At 41.9% G+C, this 12,091-nt stretch overlaps 1 protein-coding gene across 1 annotated transcript in view; it reads right to left on the minus strand.

The window, feature by feature from the left end:
* Positions 1–3,563: 3,563 nt before the first annotated feature.
* Positions 3,564–12,091, minus strand: part of dazap2 (DAZ associated protein 2) — a 9,584-nt gene continuing 1,056 nt past the window's right edge. Inside the window, exons 2-4 of the mRNA XM_066708261.1 lie at positions 8,706–8,827; positions 6,657–6,905; positions 3,564–5,544 (exon numbers count right to left, since the gene is read on the minus strand). Coding sequence (XP_066564358.1) covers positions 5,416–5,544; positions 6,657–6,905; positions 8,706–8,827 — 500 coding nt within the window. The 3' untranslated portion in view covers positions 3,564–5,415. The remainder of the gene's footprint in view (positions 5,545–6,656; positions 6,906–8,705; positions 8,828–12,091) is intronic.

A 12,091-nucleotide genomic window follows, 5' to 3' on the forward strand; every position in this document is an offset into this window, starting at 1 on the left:
TCTGTTATTTTTTGTACGATCCTACTGGAGTTTAACAAAATTAGTTTCTTGCATGATTCGCACAGTTTAAATTATTTTCAGTAGTAGCATGGTGCACATGCCAGTCCTTTGGTGCCAAAATGAGCGTGGTTGGCACTGCAACCTCCTGTTCTGCAGGATTACCTGTAGGTATGCAAGATGACCAGCAGAGGTAGCTGTATCAGCCTATAGGGGGCTCCTCTAACTAATAGTGACACTTTGCAAATAATCAAAATGGTCAGCCCTTATTAAAACATATAAATAGTGCAGTTTAAAGCAGGGCTTCTGCAATAGATGTCTCACTGGGTCCAGTCACTATGTGGCCCTGATGCAAGAACACTTTTTGTAACCTGGTCTATAAACTCCTTTTAATCACATATTTCGGTACTTTTAAGATCAAGATCCAGCTTCTAGTGCAGCTCAGCAAGACATCTTTCAGCTTCATTAAGAAATATCAGATTGTGTCGTAATTGAAAGTGGTTGCATTGTGGGGAAAGCGAAAGACCTGCTGAACTGAAAGGAGAATGAATCTCGGGGGGCAATAAGTATGCAGTATGCATACGGAAAAGGGATTTTGAGTGGATAATGAGACTAGATGCAGCATGGGGTGAAGCTGAATAAGGAAGCTTTTGGTTGTTTAGAAGACTCGCTTTATTGGTGTTAATGGACCAGAACAAGACAAATCAGCCATGAAGACTTGATAAGGAGTATTCAGTCTTATCAGCATTTGCTTATCCTTGACCACAAAGGCTTTTAATGAAGTGTGTGCTGTACTGTGCTAGTTAAATGTGTTCCCTTTTCTTTCAAGCAGCTTATAAATATGATCCCCCAATGTACCAGCCCTCTTAGATGGAAGAGTACAGCAGGTCTGTCTCTCTGTGCATATTTGTACTTGAAGGCGGGGGGTGCTGGATCAGCAATGCACACACCCCCTGTGGGAGCCAAGGTACCGGGATTCTCTGCCTTTGAAGGACTCTGGTTGAGGCACTGCCATTAAGGATACAAAATCCAACAATCTTAAATCAGCTAAAAGAGTTGAAATCTAGACAATATAATCAAAAGTTATTTGCCTTTCTGTTTAAAAAAAAAAAAAGAAAAGATTAGATGAACAAATACAATCTGATTTTAAACTTCATGCAGGTACACAGAATGGATTAAATTGCTATGTTTCATAGCCATTGGAGAGTGTGTGAATGCATTTAGGTCATTTGTGGTTTGTTTTTTCCCTTTATTGGTGTTTGAGTGATTGAAATGAAAACGCAACAAAAACGGGGGGATTCAAATTTCCAAAATAGTCTTTTTATTCTAAATTTAACCTTATTTTAGTTTAGTATAAAAAAGTTAAGTGCACCTCCGTTCAGATACAAAGAGAGGTCTCGCCCACTCTAACAGTCTTTACACACAGCAAACAATACAGTGACACTCGGCTCCTTCTTCATAACCTTAGAAGATAAAATATATTCACCAGATCCATCAAATAATCATTTTTTAATATATATATATATATATATATATATATATGTAAAAAAAAAAAATATTTAAGAGAATCCCTGAACTATTATTGTCCATAAATCCTATACAAGACTTCATTTCCACTAGCATGTTTTTGAAGGTTGGAGTGGCGTCTGCTGATTGGTCAGCGACAAATGCTGGGATTAAATTTCCCTTAGGGAAAAGTATCACTTACTTCAGGATTTGTTTTGAAATTTTGGCAATAACCAATAAGAGACATTTTTTTTTAATCTAATTTAAAAAAATGTTGCATTTATGTTTTAATCTGTGGTAATGGATTTAAAACCCAGTTCAGGAGGATGGGACACCCATAGGTCCAGTTTAATCCCAGCAGTGTGTTTCGGAAGCTGTGCCCAGTTTTATTTAGGATTTTCTTTTTTTGCTGAACTATCTGGCAATTTCCATTTTGGATTCCCCCGCAATGGATCTCGGTGGGAAACCGAGCAGTGGGTCAGCCTGGCTTTTACAGATCAACACAAATGCGCACTGTCAAAGCCCACCCAGGTTAAGGTGTGTGTAAAAAAAAAAAAAAAAAAAAAAAAAGTAAAAATAAATAAATAAAAAAATACAAATAATATTACACATCATCATTGCCAAACAGCTTGCATGCTGGGTACCGAAGGCTGTGTACATATTGCTTGTGAAGTAGCTTTTAAATTCAGGGCGGAGGGGGACAGAACTTCCATATTGTGGAGAAATCCCCCCCTCACAACCCCCACCAGACAGTTTCTCTAACACAGGCACATTGCCCATCTCATTTATATGGAGTGGAAAAGGCAGTTTGCCAACAGCAGAAAGTAAGGACCCGGGGGCCATTTTCTTTTAGTGTGTCTCGGAGGTGCCTTAACAGAAAGCAGTGCCCATTTCTTATTTTTTGGGGGTCAGTGGCAAAACTTTCAAAACACAGTGTGTCGGATACCCGGTGCCAAGACTATCCAGCTTTGGGCCACAGAAAGCTCATCAAAAGCAAGTCTCAGTAGTCTAGTACTGCCAAATGCTATAGTGTGTTAAAGGTTTGAGTGGCCCTGCAGTGCCTGGAGCAAAACAGTCTTGAACTCCACACTCTGGAGAGAGTTCGTTGGTTAGGGTCCTAAAACCAAATCCTACAACACCATTACAAACAAGACAAACAGATGCCTAAACACTTGAATGCTGTAGATGTCACAAAACCACCAAAATATTTATTTTCAGAGGACAGACCTGTGTATGTATGAAAATAAAACAATGTAAAGCTGGCAGCCATTTCATGTAAGTAAATACACTGGGTTTCTGTGGTACCAAATGTCAAGAGATCATTGCCAATTTCAGCCCAGTGATTGTGTAGGTACTACCACAGCTAAAAGAAAAAAAAAAGGAGAAAACAAATGACTGATGTATTGCAACAGCCTGCTTTTTATATTATTATTATTTTACTTCCTTGGGGTGTGAAATGAAAGGATAGGGATTCCTAGACAAGGGATTTAACTCAATGGTGGCTGGGGCTGTAAGATTAGAGTTAGCCAGTACACGATTGCGTTTTACACCAGCAAGGCCTCGACCTCTGAAGAGCCACAGCTGCACCCTGGCTCTCTTTCCCCGCCCGCTCAACCCCAGACACCGTACAGCAACTTGGAAGCTCCCCACAGTATCCCAGCACAGAAACTCCCTCTTTCGCAGATCTAAGGAAATGAAGAGCAGGCCAAATCACAGCTCTAGCAGGCGGTAGCACGTGCTCCATGGAGAGAGTTTACATACTGATGCGTGTCAAGATGCTCCAAACCACCCCACCACCACTTAGAAAGTTCGGACAGCAACGTTTCAGGCAGTGCAACCACTTAAGTGTGCAGCTGCATAGTCTAAGTTGCAGTTAAAGAGGGGTTAAAACTAATCTGACAGGCCTAAAGATTTAAGGCTTTCTTTCCTTGGGGGCGTGGGGATTAAATTAGAAGCTGGTCCACAGTGCAGGACGAAGTACTTATAAAGACTGATCCTTAAAGTTCACTCTAGTTGAATTATTATAATAATGATAATGATAATAATAAGTTCCACCTCAATAAAATGATCAAAATTTTATTGAATAAAAGTTTGCAAAAAAAAGAAAAAAAAAGCATGCAACAGAAACAAGATGTGCTTTTACTTAACATGCGTGTTTAATACACTCTCAAAACGCTGCGGATGTCTCTTGGATGTCAAACGGCATCCAGATTGGCTCACGTGTCTCCCCCAACACAGACAGGGACCCCCCCCCCCGAATCCACGCACCTCTGGCACTGGAAAGTCTTGTACATACATTTCCTTCCTGTATTCCTAAATGGAATCGATTAAACTCTTTCAAACTGAAAGGATTTAAGATGTCTCCAGCTTGGATCCAGTCTGTCATTCACGGTTAACAGAAAAAGATGCTTGGCCATAGCCATCACAAGACCGCCGTGTGCATTTCTGTTCTTAAATGATCAGCTTTAAACTTCAAAAGACTCCCCCTTGTATCTGTAAAATCTCTGGGTATCCAACGCAAATGGGGGAAAAAAAAACAAAAACAAAAAAACTACAACATCCAAGAAAAAAATATTACGCTTAATAAAAATAAAACATAAAAAACTCAGACGCCATCCAACCCATCTTTCAACATCACAACTCCCACCTGTACTGAATTACATTTCAGGATAATTAAAGTTTCTTTATTTGATTTTTTGTTTGTTTGTTTTTGTTTTTAATTAAAGGTGCTCAAAAGCTTTGGCACCTGATAATATTCCTCTAAAAGTTGCCCTTAAAGGTACAGTAAACCACCATTACTATTATATATATTTTAATAATCAATGCCCGTTAAATGCATTTCCAGAAATGTTTCTCCCACAAACAATCATAATAAAAATGTAAAATAATAATAACACAGATCAGCCTTTTGCCTTGGATTGGGATTCTTTCCTCTCTCATGGTGCCCAACTGCATGCTTTGGCTTTTGAAGCATAATGATAAAGAAAAGATATATATAATAAAACAACTTGGCAAAGTTTAGGTGTGATTAATGCAAAAGGCTTCTGAAAAATGTAAGCAAAGAACATTGGAACAAAGGCAAAGTAAACCTGCATGTGGATTTCGATGGCGCGACCGAGCCGTCCGAGGCAGACCCGTGCGGAGGGAGAATCCAGAGACAAAAGGCCCGGCCAGCATGTTCAACACGGAGTTGCTTGCCCAACTCCCGTCTCAACCCGACGCGTGATTTTACAAACCACGAAAACGCTCAAGTCTTGGCTCTGTGACCTGACAAACGCACAAGAGCACGACTCTCTTTAACCCTGACGGAGGAGAGATTTTTAGACTGCTAGAGTCTGAGGTTAAATGGCATTGAGGCCGGGCTCAATCAGAGTGCTGCGGGGCCTCTTCCTGAAAGTGGCAAAATTGGCATCTTTATGGAAATATGGCGATTTGCAACTGGGGAGAATTCTGGAAAAATCTTTAATGGGGCTGGACTGCAGCGCTCTATTACGGGCTGTGTGAAACGATGACCTTGGCAGATTAAGTATCAAAATCAGGGAGAATCAATGGGCAATCTAGATCAGTTAAGGTCCAACGCAACGGTGATGCTAGTCGGCTCCAAACATGAGCAGAAACCAGCTAGGTGCTTCCGCTGTGCCTAAACAGTTATGAAAAAGAGAGGCCAGTTGAGCATCACATGGCACTATATTCATTTAAATTAAAGTGCTTCCCAAATTAAAATGTACTTTCCCTTTTGAGGGGGGCCCCTGGGTTCACCTCGCCACGGCGTTGGGGTGGGAATTTTCCTTGGATTTTTTGTATTTTTAGGCTGGTGGTGGTGTACTGCACCTTTGTCGGCGCTAAAATATTACATTCCGTTAGGTGATGTCAGTATTGAGGCGTGGCAAGCTGCACAGCCGCCCAGCCCCGTTACCAGATGGTGTAACCCCCGTTGGAGCCGCCCATGAAGAAGTTGCCCTTCCGCTGTGTCATCATCACGTTGGCACCCTGCATGGCAGCGAGCTGGGCTGCGTTCGGGAGGTGTCCGGGGGGAGGGGGCTGTGGAGACAAGGAACACCCCCGTCAAACTCCCTTTCAAACACCCAGGCTGTCATTAATAGGATGGAAAGGACAAGGTGGGACAAGACAATACTTTTCTTCTTGCTCCTGAATCCAGCTAATTGTTCTACACTGTGTAAGGAACTAAAACATTTTTATTTTGTACCTCTTGTACCTACACAGGCCCAGATTAAATCAAACCCGAATAGTGAATGCCGACTCCCTGCTGGGGCTGAAGCAAGGTGATCTCTGCCGAAGACAAGCAGTGATCAAGTGAAGTGTTATTATTATTGCCGATTATCTAATCTGCACCCTTGTCTCTTGCTAAAATCTGCCATCTTTTACAGACGCTTTTCATCTTCAAGAGTCAGCATGTGTGTGTAGATAATCACACTGTGTATATAAATCACATAACTTTAGATCTTGGCAGTGTATAGAAAGTACAAAGCAATAAGACCTGAATATAAGAGGATGAGGCCTAAATGTAGGGTTTTAGATCTCTAAGAGGAAATTAATCCTAAATAGTCCAGGAGCTGTGAGGCAGCAGTGCTAACCACTGCCCCATGCGGTCTCTGTCTTTCTCTCTCAATGAGGATTATGTGCCAGGCCTCTCTGTACAGGTTGATCAATATACGGGATCTTTCCAAACTGACTTCGATCCTGAGATCAAAGGGCTCTGATGGGCTGAATGACCAGTTCTAAATCACCTTTTTCTTCCTGTCATATCAGCAGTACAGGGCCTCTTTCCATCCATAGTAACCACTCATGAGGTTACTGTGTGAAGCAGAGCTCTCCAGTTAATGCACACAGCTGGCACACTGTGTGGACCACAGTGTAAAATGACAACTCTTTTGGTTTCCATTTTTATACTTGCTAGCAGGTGTCACAGATTGACCACTAGCTAACTAGTTAAATATTAATGCATCTATCCAGATTGTACCAAAAGCTAGAACTGACTTTTTACTTAACTTAATTCCAGTCCAATTGAAAAAACCCTAACTAACAACATTTTCAATTGATTAAAGCCATTCAAGTCACTGAGGCTGTTTTACTGCATTACAAAGATGGGGGCAACCACTCTGGGCAGGTCAGGAGATGTAGACAGTACTCACTGGGATGGTCGCTGAGCTGCCAGCTCCAAAGCGGGCACCAGCATCATAGCCCCCTTCCACCAGCACCGTGGAGCCAGGGGGGTAAAGAGGTCCCATTGGGTAATACGCCATGGGCACATTGGGACCGACGGCTCCCACTGGCATCGACTGGGCAAGGGGCACGTACATTTGTGTCCCGGGGTAGGCAGAGGACATCTGGGGCAGGTGGCCGGGGGCCTGGGGGGGGTGCATGTACCTGGGCTGGTAGATCTGTCAGACAGACAGAGACAGAGACAGAGAGAGATGCCAAGTTAGTAGGGGGTTAGGGAGACACACTAGAATTGCATTTGAACAAACCACTGAGTTGACTGTTGAGAGTCTTAAGGGACTAAGTTAGGGCTCCTGAAAAAGCATTGAACATCTCTGCATGTTGCTAGAACAGTTTAAAGTCGACCACGAGCTTCAACAGTCCTCAGGTGTCCCAGTCACGTCTCTGCTGCGGAAATGGTCCAAAGCTCCTGACAGAGGCTCTGTGATGTCAGACAGGCAGCAGCCTTGCACGTTTAAGATTAAGCACCATTACAGACTGGATGCTTAAGACCGCTGTAGCATCACAAGGGTGATACGAGACTCTTAAACCTTATGGGTTTGATTTATTTAATGCTAATGATTTAACAACAATAGAAACAATAGAAAGTCACAGTTTGGTTCAGTTTTTGCGCTTGCTAGATGCAACCCCTTTCAAAACTACCCATTACAAGTGCATTTAGATACAAACACCCATTTTGCTGACCCTTAACCCTGAACGTACACCCCCAAACCCCCAACAGTATTACAATTTATACCAGTCATTCGTCAGATGCTTTTCATCCAACAGGATTTAGAGAGGTGAGAAGGTGAAGCAGGCAGAGAACTGCTACCACAGAGTCACTGACACTAGGATTGCAGTTTGACACCTCATGTGAAGGCCAGAGCAGTCTCAGGGTTCAGTAACTCGCTCATGGCAACACAAGAGCGACAGGGTTTGGGATCAAAAACGTAACCCATCGAAAACTCTTCCTGGGGATGAAGGTTATTGAATAGGAAATGCGCCCCACCCTTACCCCGTTTCACCCCCCATCACTCCTGAAATGGTCACCTGAAAGCCCCACATAACAATAACAAGACATCAATCTAAATAGAAAATGAAAAAGAAATGCACTTTGGTTTGCTTGAAAGGAGAACAATTCCAACTACATATCATTTTATAAAATAATATTTTAGACAGGGGTGAAAAAGTAACCTGTGTGGTGAAGTGAGCAGGGATTAAAAATAGTGGCAAGATATGATACTTGAAAATAAATTCATAAATAATTCAAAAACAAATGTGAATCTAAGGTGGTCACCTTGTCAACCATGTTCAAAATGTTAATATAAAGATGCCTTGATTTCCTCTGGCTTTAGGCCTCATGTTCTGCAATGGGCAGACAGGGACCAATAGAGGTCCTTAGAAAGCGGCCACAGGGAGGCCTCCATAAACGCCTGAACAAAAATATCCCCAGGAGAACCCGGATATCAAACCCACACCCTGCCCAACACAAACCCTGACGATACAAGGTAGGCAAACCGACCGTATCATTAGATTTGCTATGGTTGCTTCTGTGATTAAAACAAGCAAAAAAGACTGTACGGTTATTGATGTCAGTTTAGACTGGGTTGGCTCCCTACAGAAAGTGATGATTTGAAAGGGGGTTCCCCAAACAAGAGCTAGCTTGAGACCCTACCTTTCAAATCATTCGTTGACATGCAGCAGCCAGAAAAATAATGCTTCTCTACTTTTAAACACCTCCAGACTATAGAGAAACTGGCAACTTCCTTTTTTAATAGACAAAAAAATATATAATAAAACAATTGATATAATCTATCCATTTCAAATGAGGGTTCAGGGAGTAAAACTAATTAGAAATGAACACACTATCAAATTAATCCTGCAAATAACCAGTTTTCTACAAGAAAAGGTGAAAATGAATCCCCAGAATTCACCCTCTGCAGGGGTAGGGAGTGAAGGCAGTCCCAGGCTGCAGGTCTTACCTCAGAGTAGGCCGGGGGAGCGTCGGAGTAGGGGGGTGCCTGGGTGGGCACCTGCATGCCTGGTGGGTACAGACCTGCGGAGGTCTGCTGGGGGGCGTAGGCGGGCTGTTGGGGATACGCACCTGAAAGACGAGACAAAATTCACCCATTAGACCAAAATGCCCAGGCCAAGACAAACCTCATCACAATCCCCACACTGGACATGGTATTGAGAAGGGCCAGCCCTGTAGGGTGACTGGGGTACACTGAATTCTTCCACTTACAAAGAAAAACAAGAAAGGTTCCCCGGGTTCAACATTCACAACATATGCACAGACGAAAAGGCACTTAATTTCAAACAAACACACATTATTCCAATTTATACCACTCGATGAAATTTTGAAGCCACTGACTTAAACAAATCTTTGCCTTTTTCCAAGCCCTGTATAAATAGGGTGTTCTGAATTCACCTTTGTAAACATCTAACTGTTCTTTAGGCTGGCCTTTCTCTGCTCTGGTCCTGGAGTACGGTCTACATTTCTGCGGAGTTCTCAATTACGTCATTCAAACCTCACCTGAAGTAACAGCTTTGTTCATTAGAGTCTGCAGTACTGTAGTTTCCAAGCTGATTTCATGTTACTAATAAAATGTGTTCAGATACAATGAAAAGTATTTGAACAATTGAGTATAATGGAAAGGGGCTACTTAAGTTAAGGGTTGATTAAGGATTTAATGAATTGATAGATAGTAAGCAGATACTGGGGTACTACAGGACTAGAGTTGGCTTGGGCTTATGAAGGTCTCCCACACACATACAAAAATGACATTATAACATCAGGCAAGTTCCCATCGTATTGAGTTTAGGATGGATCTCTGAAATTAAACTGATGTAGACAGCTGTCTTCTCCAAATATCTGTATCCAAAGGCTTTGGGGCTCACAAAATGCAGGTTTGACAACGTATTTCAGCCCTTCCAGACTTAGTACATGAAACTCCATGTCATGCCACTGACGATGAAGTGTAAATATTGTTCAATTGTTAAATATGATTGTTTCCATATTACGGATTGACAAAATGTTATTTGAGTATTAAAAAAAATATATATAGTAAAACTAGAACAAAATATTTCATTATTATTTAACAAACAATCTTAAATAAGATTGGGTTAGTTAATATTGAATTGTATCTGTTAAACATTATAAATTAAATATAATTCAGATTACCTTATTTCCAGGCTGGAAACCTACTCGGTATTAACAGTCCAAAGGACAACAAGTAACTTTTGGTTTCATTTTCACAAATTCTTGCAGGGCGTTTAAAGGAAAACGAGATAATCGGGTTCACTCCTATATAGTCATAATAACATTCTTTCCCAAACAACACTTAAGAATTTCATACACATATATAATTGTGTAGCATAAATTTTAGATATAAAATCCACATTATTTCCTATAGATATTTTCCACACGGGCGTTGCTACGAAATATCCACAGAAAGGCGAAGGCATTTGGATTCCCCAAAAAGTACTGTTTTTATGCTAATAATAAATGATTGAATTCCTAACTATTCGGTAAGGTTTTTATAGCGATATAGTGTTCACGAAGATATTTGCCAAGGCTGTGACCAGACTACGAACAATACAAAACACAGTTGTTTTATCATTTTTAGTTACTGAATCTGACGCATTTAACACAGTGGGCGTTGCTGGGGGGTTTCCTTTTGGTGACCTGGCCGTGTGCTTGGTTATTTATGTGGTAACACTTGGTAGTACGTGTTGCCGGGGCTGCAGCTGTAACACTGTCGCCGCGCTGAAGAATGCAGCTCACAGCCGGCGCGATAAACCACCCGCTGCCTCACAGGCACTGTGCGTTTAGGCTTCATCTTTTCCAGCTTGTGTTAAAAATGCCGACTAAAATGCCACTGGTGCTGCTACAACACTGTCTGAAACACCCATTTGAGAGAGAAAAAGAAAAAAAGGTCTGAATAGTAGGAAATGAGGACATGGGCCTATTTGTATCTTCGGAAGTCTCAAAAAGTGGCTGTATTGTCAGAGTAGCTTATAAAAAATATAAAAACTGTCCTAAAAAAAAAAAAAAAAAAGACAAGTAGACTTCCATCGTTCTCAAGTACACAAATATAGATGAATGAAACAATGTTCTACTTAACCCTGACTGTTTCCCTGACTCTGCAGGTAATTCAAAGCACGGTGTCCATGTGGACGGCCCCTTCAGTAGCGGTCACAGGTGTACTGCTCTCTAGACTGGACTGTCCTGACTCTGTACTCTTGAAACATGGCCTCTCCTTCCACAGAGGAGGACATACCACCCACAGTTTGCACAGAGCTCAGCCTTCTCAAGACCAAAAATCAGGAACCATGGACAGACCAGAACAGAAAATCGCCACCACCAGCAGCTGGCAATCGAGTCCAAATCAGTAGAGATACTCAGTACCATACCACCTTGTGAAATATTAACATCTGCCCATTTGTGCCCATAACACTTCCATCATCTCTATTATTGTGGGTCACCTCAAATACTCATTGGCTGGAACAAGAGCACAAGCCAGGGGTGCCCCAAGTCTGAACTTTGAGGGATGCCTTTCTCCAGCTCTTAATCTTAACTAATTACATAATAATCTAAAGTGTCCATCGTATCCATGTGTTTAGCAGGTTAAACAGAGCTAAAAGCCAACAGGATCCAGCCTGACAGGAACTAGACATTCCTGATATAAAAATCCCTGAACAATGGAGAGCCACGAATCTGCTCAGATCCCAAAACTGAGTACATTGTAAGAGACCTTGCTGATCTGTGAAGAGTCCCCATGTGTCTGGCAGTATCGGCAGGGTGGTAAATTCCTCCAAGCAGAAGGCTTTGTGTACAGTCGCGATCAAATCCCCATTTTCACCTATGCTATACAATAGCTGGGGGCTGACATGACCCCCTCTACTTTACATACTGGTGAAATGTAAAGGGTTGCTCATTAAAACAGATGGTACCCTCGCCAGTGTTTTTTGTTGTAGTTTTGCTGGATGACGATTATATTGAATTTGTCGACAGAAACCCAGCTATAACGTGACGTGCAGCGGTGTGTTTTCATACAGTGCAGTACAGGCATCCACGCAAAACACGACTCTTCGTAAAAGCGAAAAGTGCACGTTTTATTCGTGTATTATTTTACAATGTCGCACGTTTAAATTAAGCATTGCTTACACAAAACACTATAGATGTACATATTGTACAGATCATTTCCCATCTTGAGCAGCCCAATGACCGGAAACTACATGTTTCCATATTAATTGTAATTATACACGTCCGCTCATTAGCTCGCCGCATCCACCACCACCTACATTACGATTTCATTACGTTACCACGAATTTCGTTTTTTGGAAATATCGGGCTGCAACCGTA

Source organism: Amia ocellicauda, chromosome 7, assembly GCF_036373705.1.
Source record: "Amia ocellicauda isolate fAmiCal2 chromosome 7, fAmiCal2.hap1, whole genome shotgun sequence".
Taxonomy (NCBI): domain Eukaryota; kingdom Metazoa; phylum Chordata; class Actinopteri; order Amiiformes; family Amiidae; genus Amia; species Amia ocellicauda.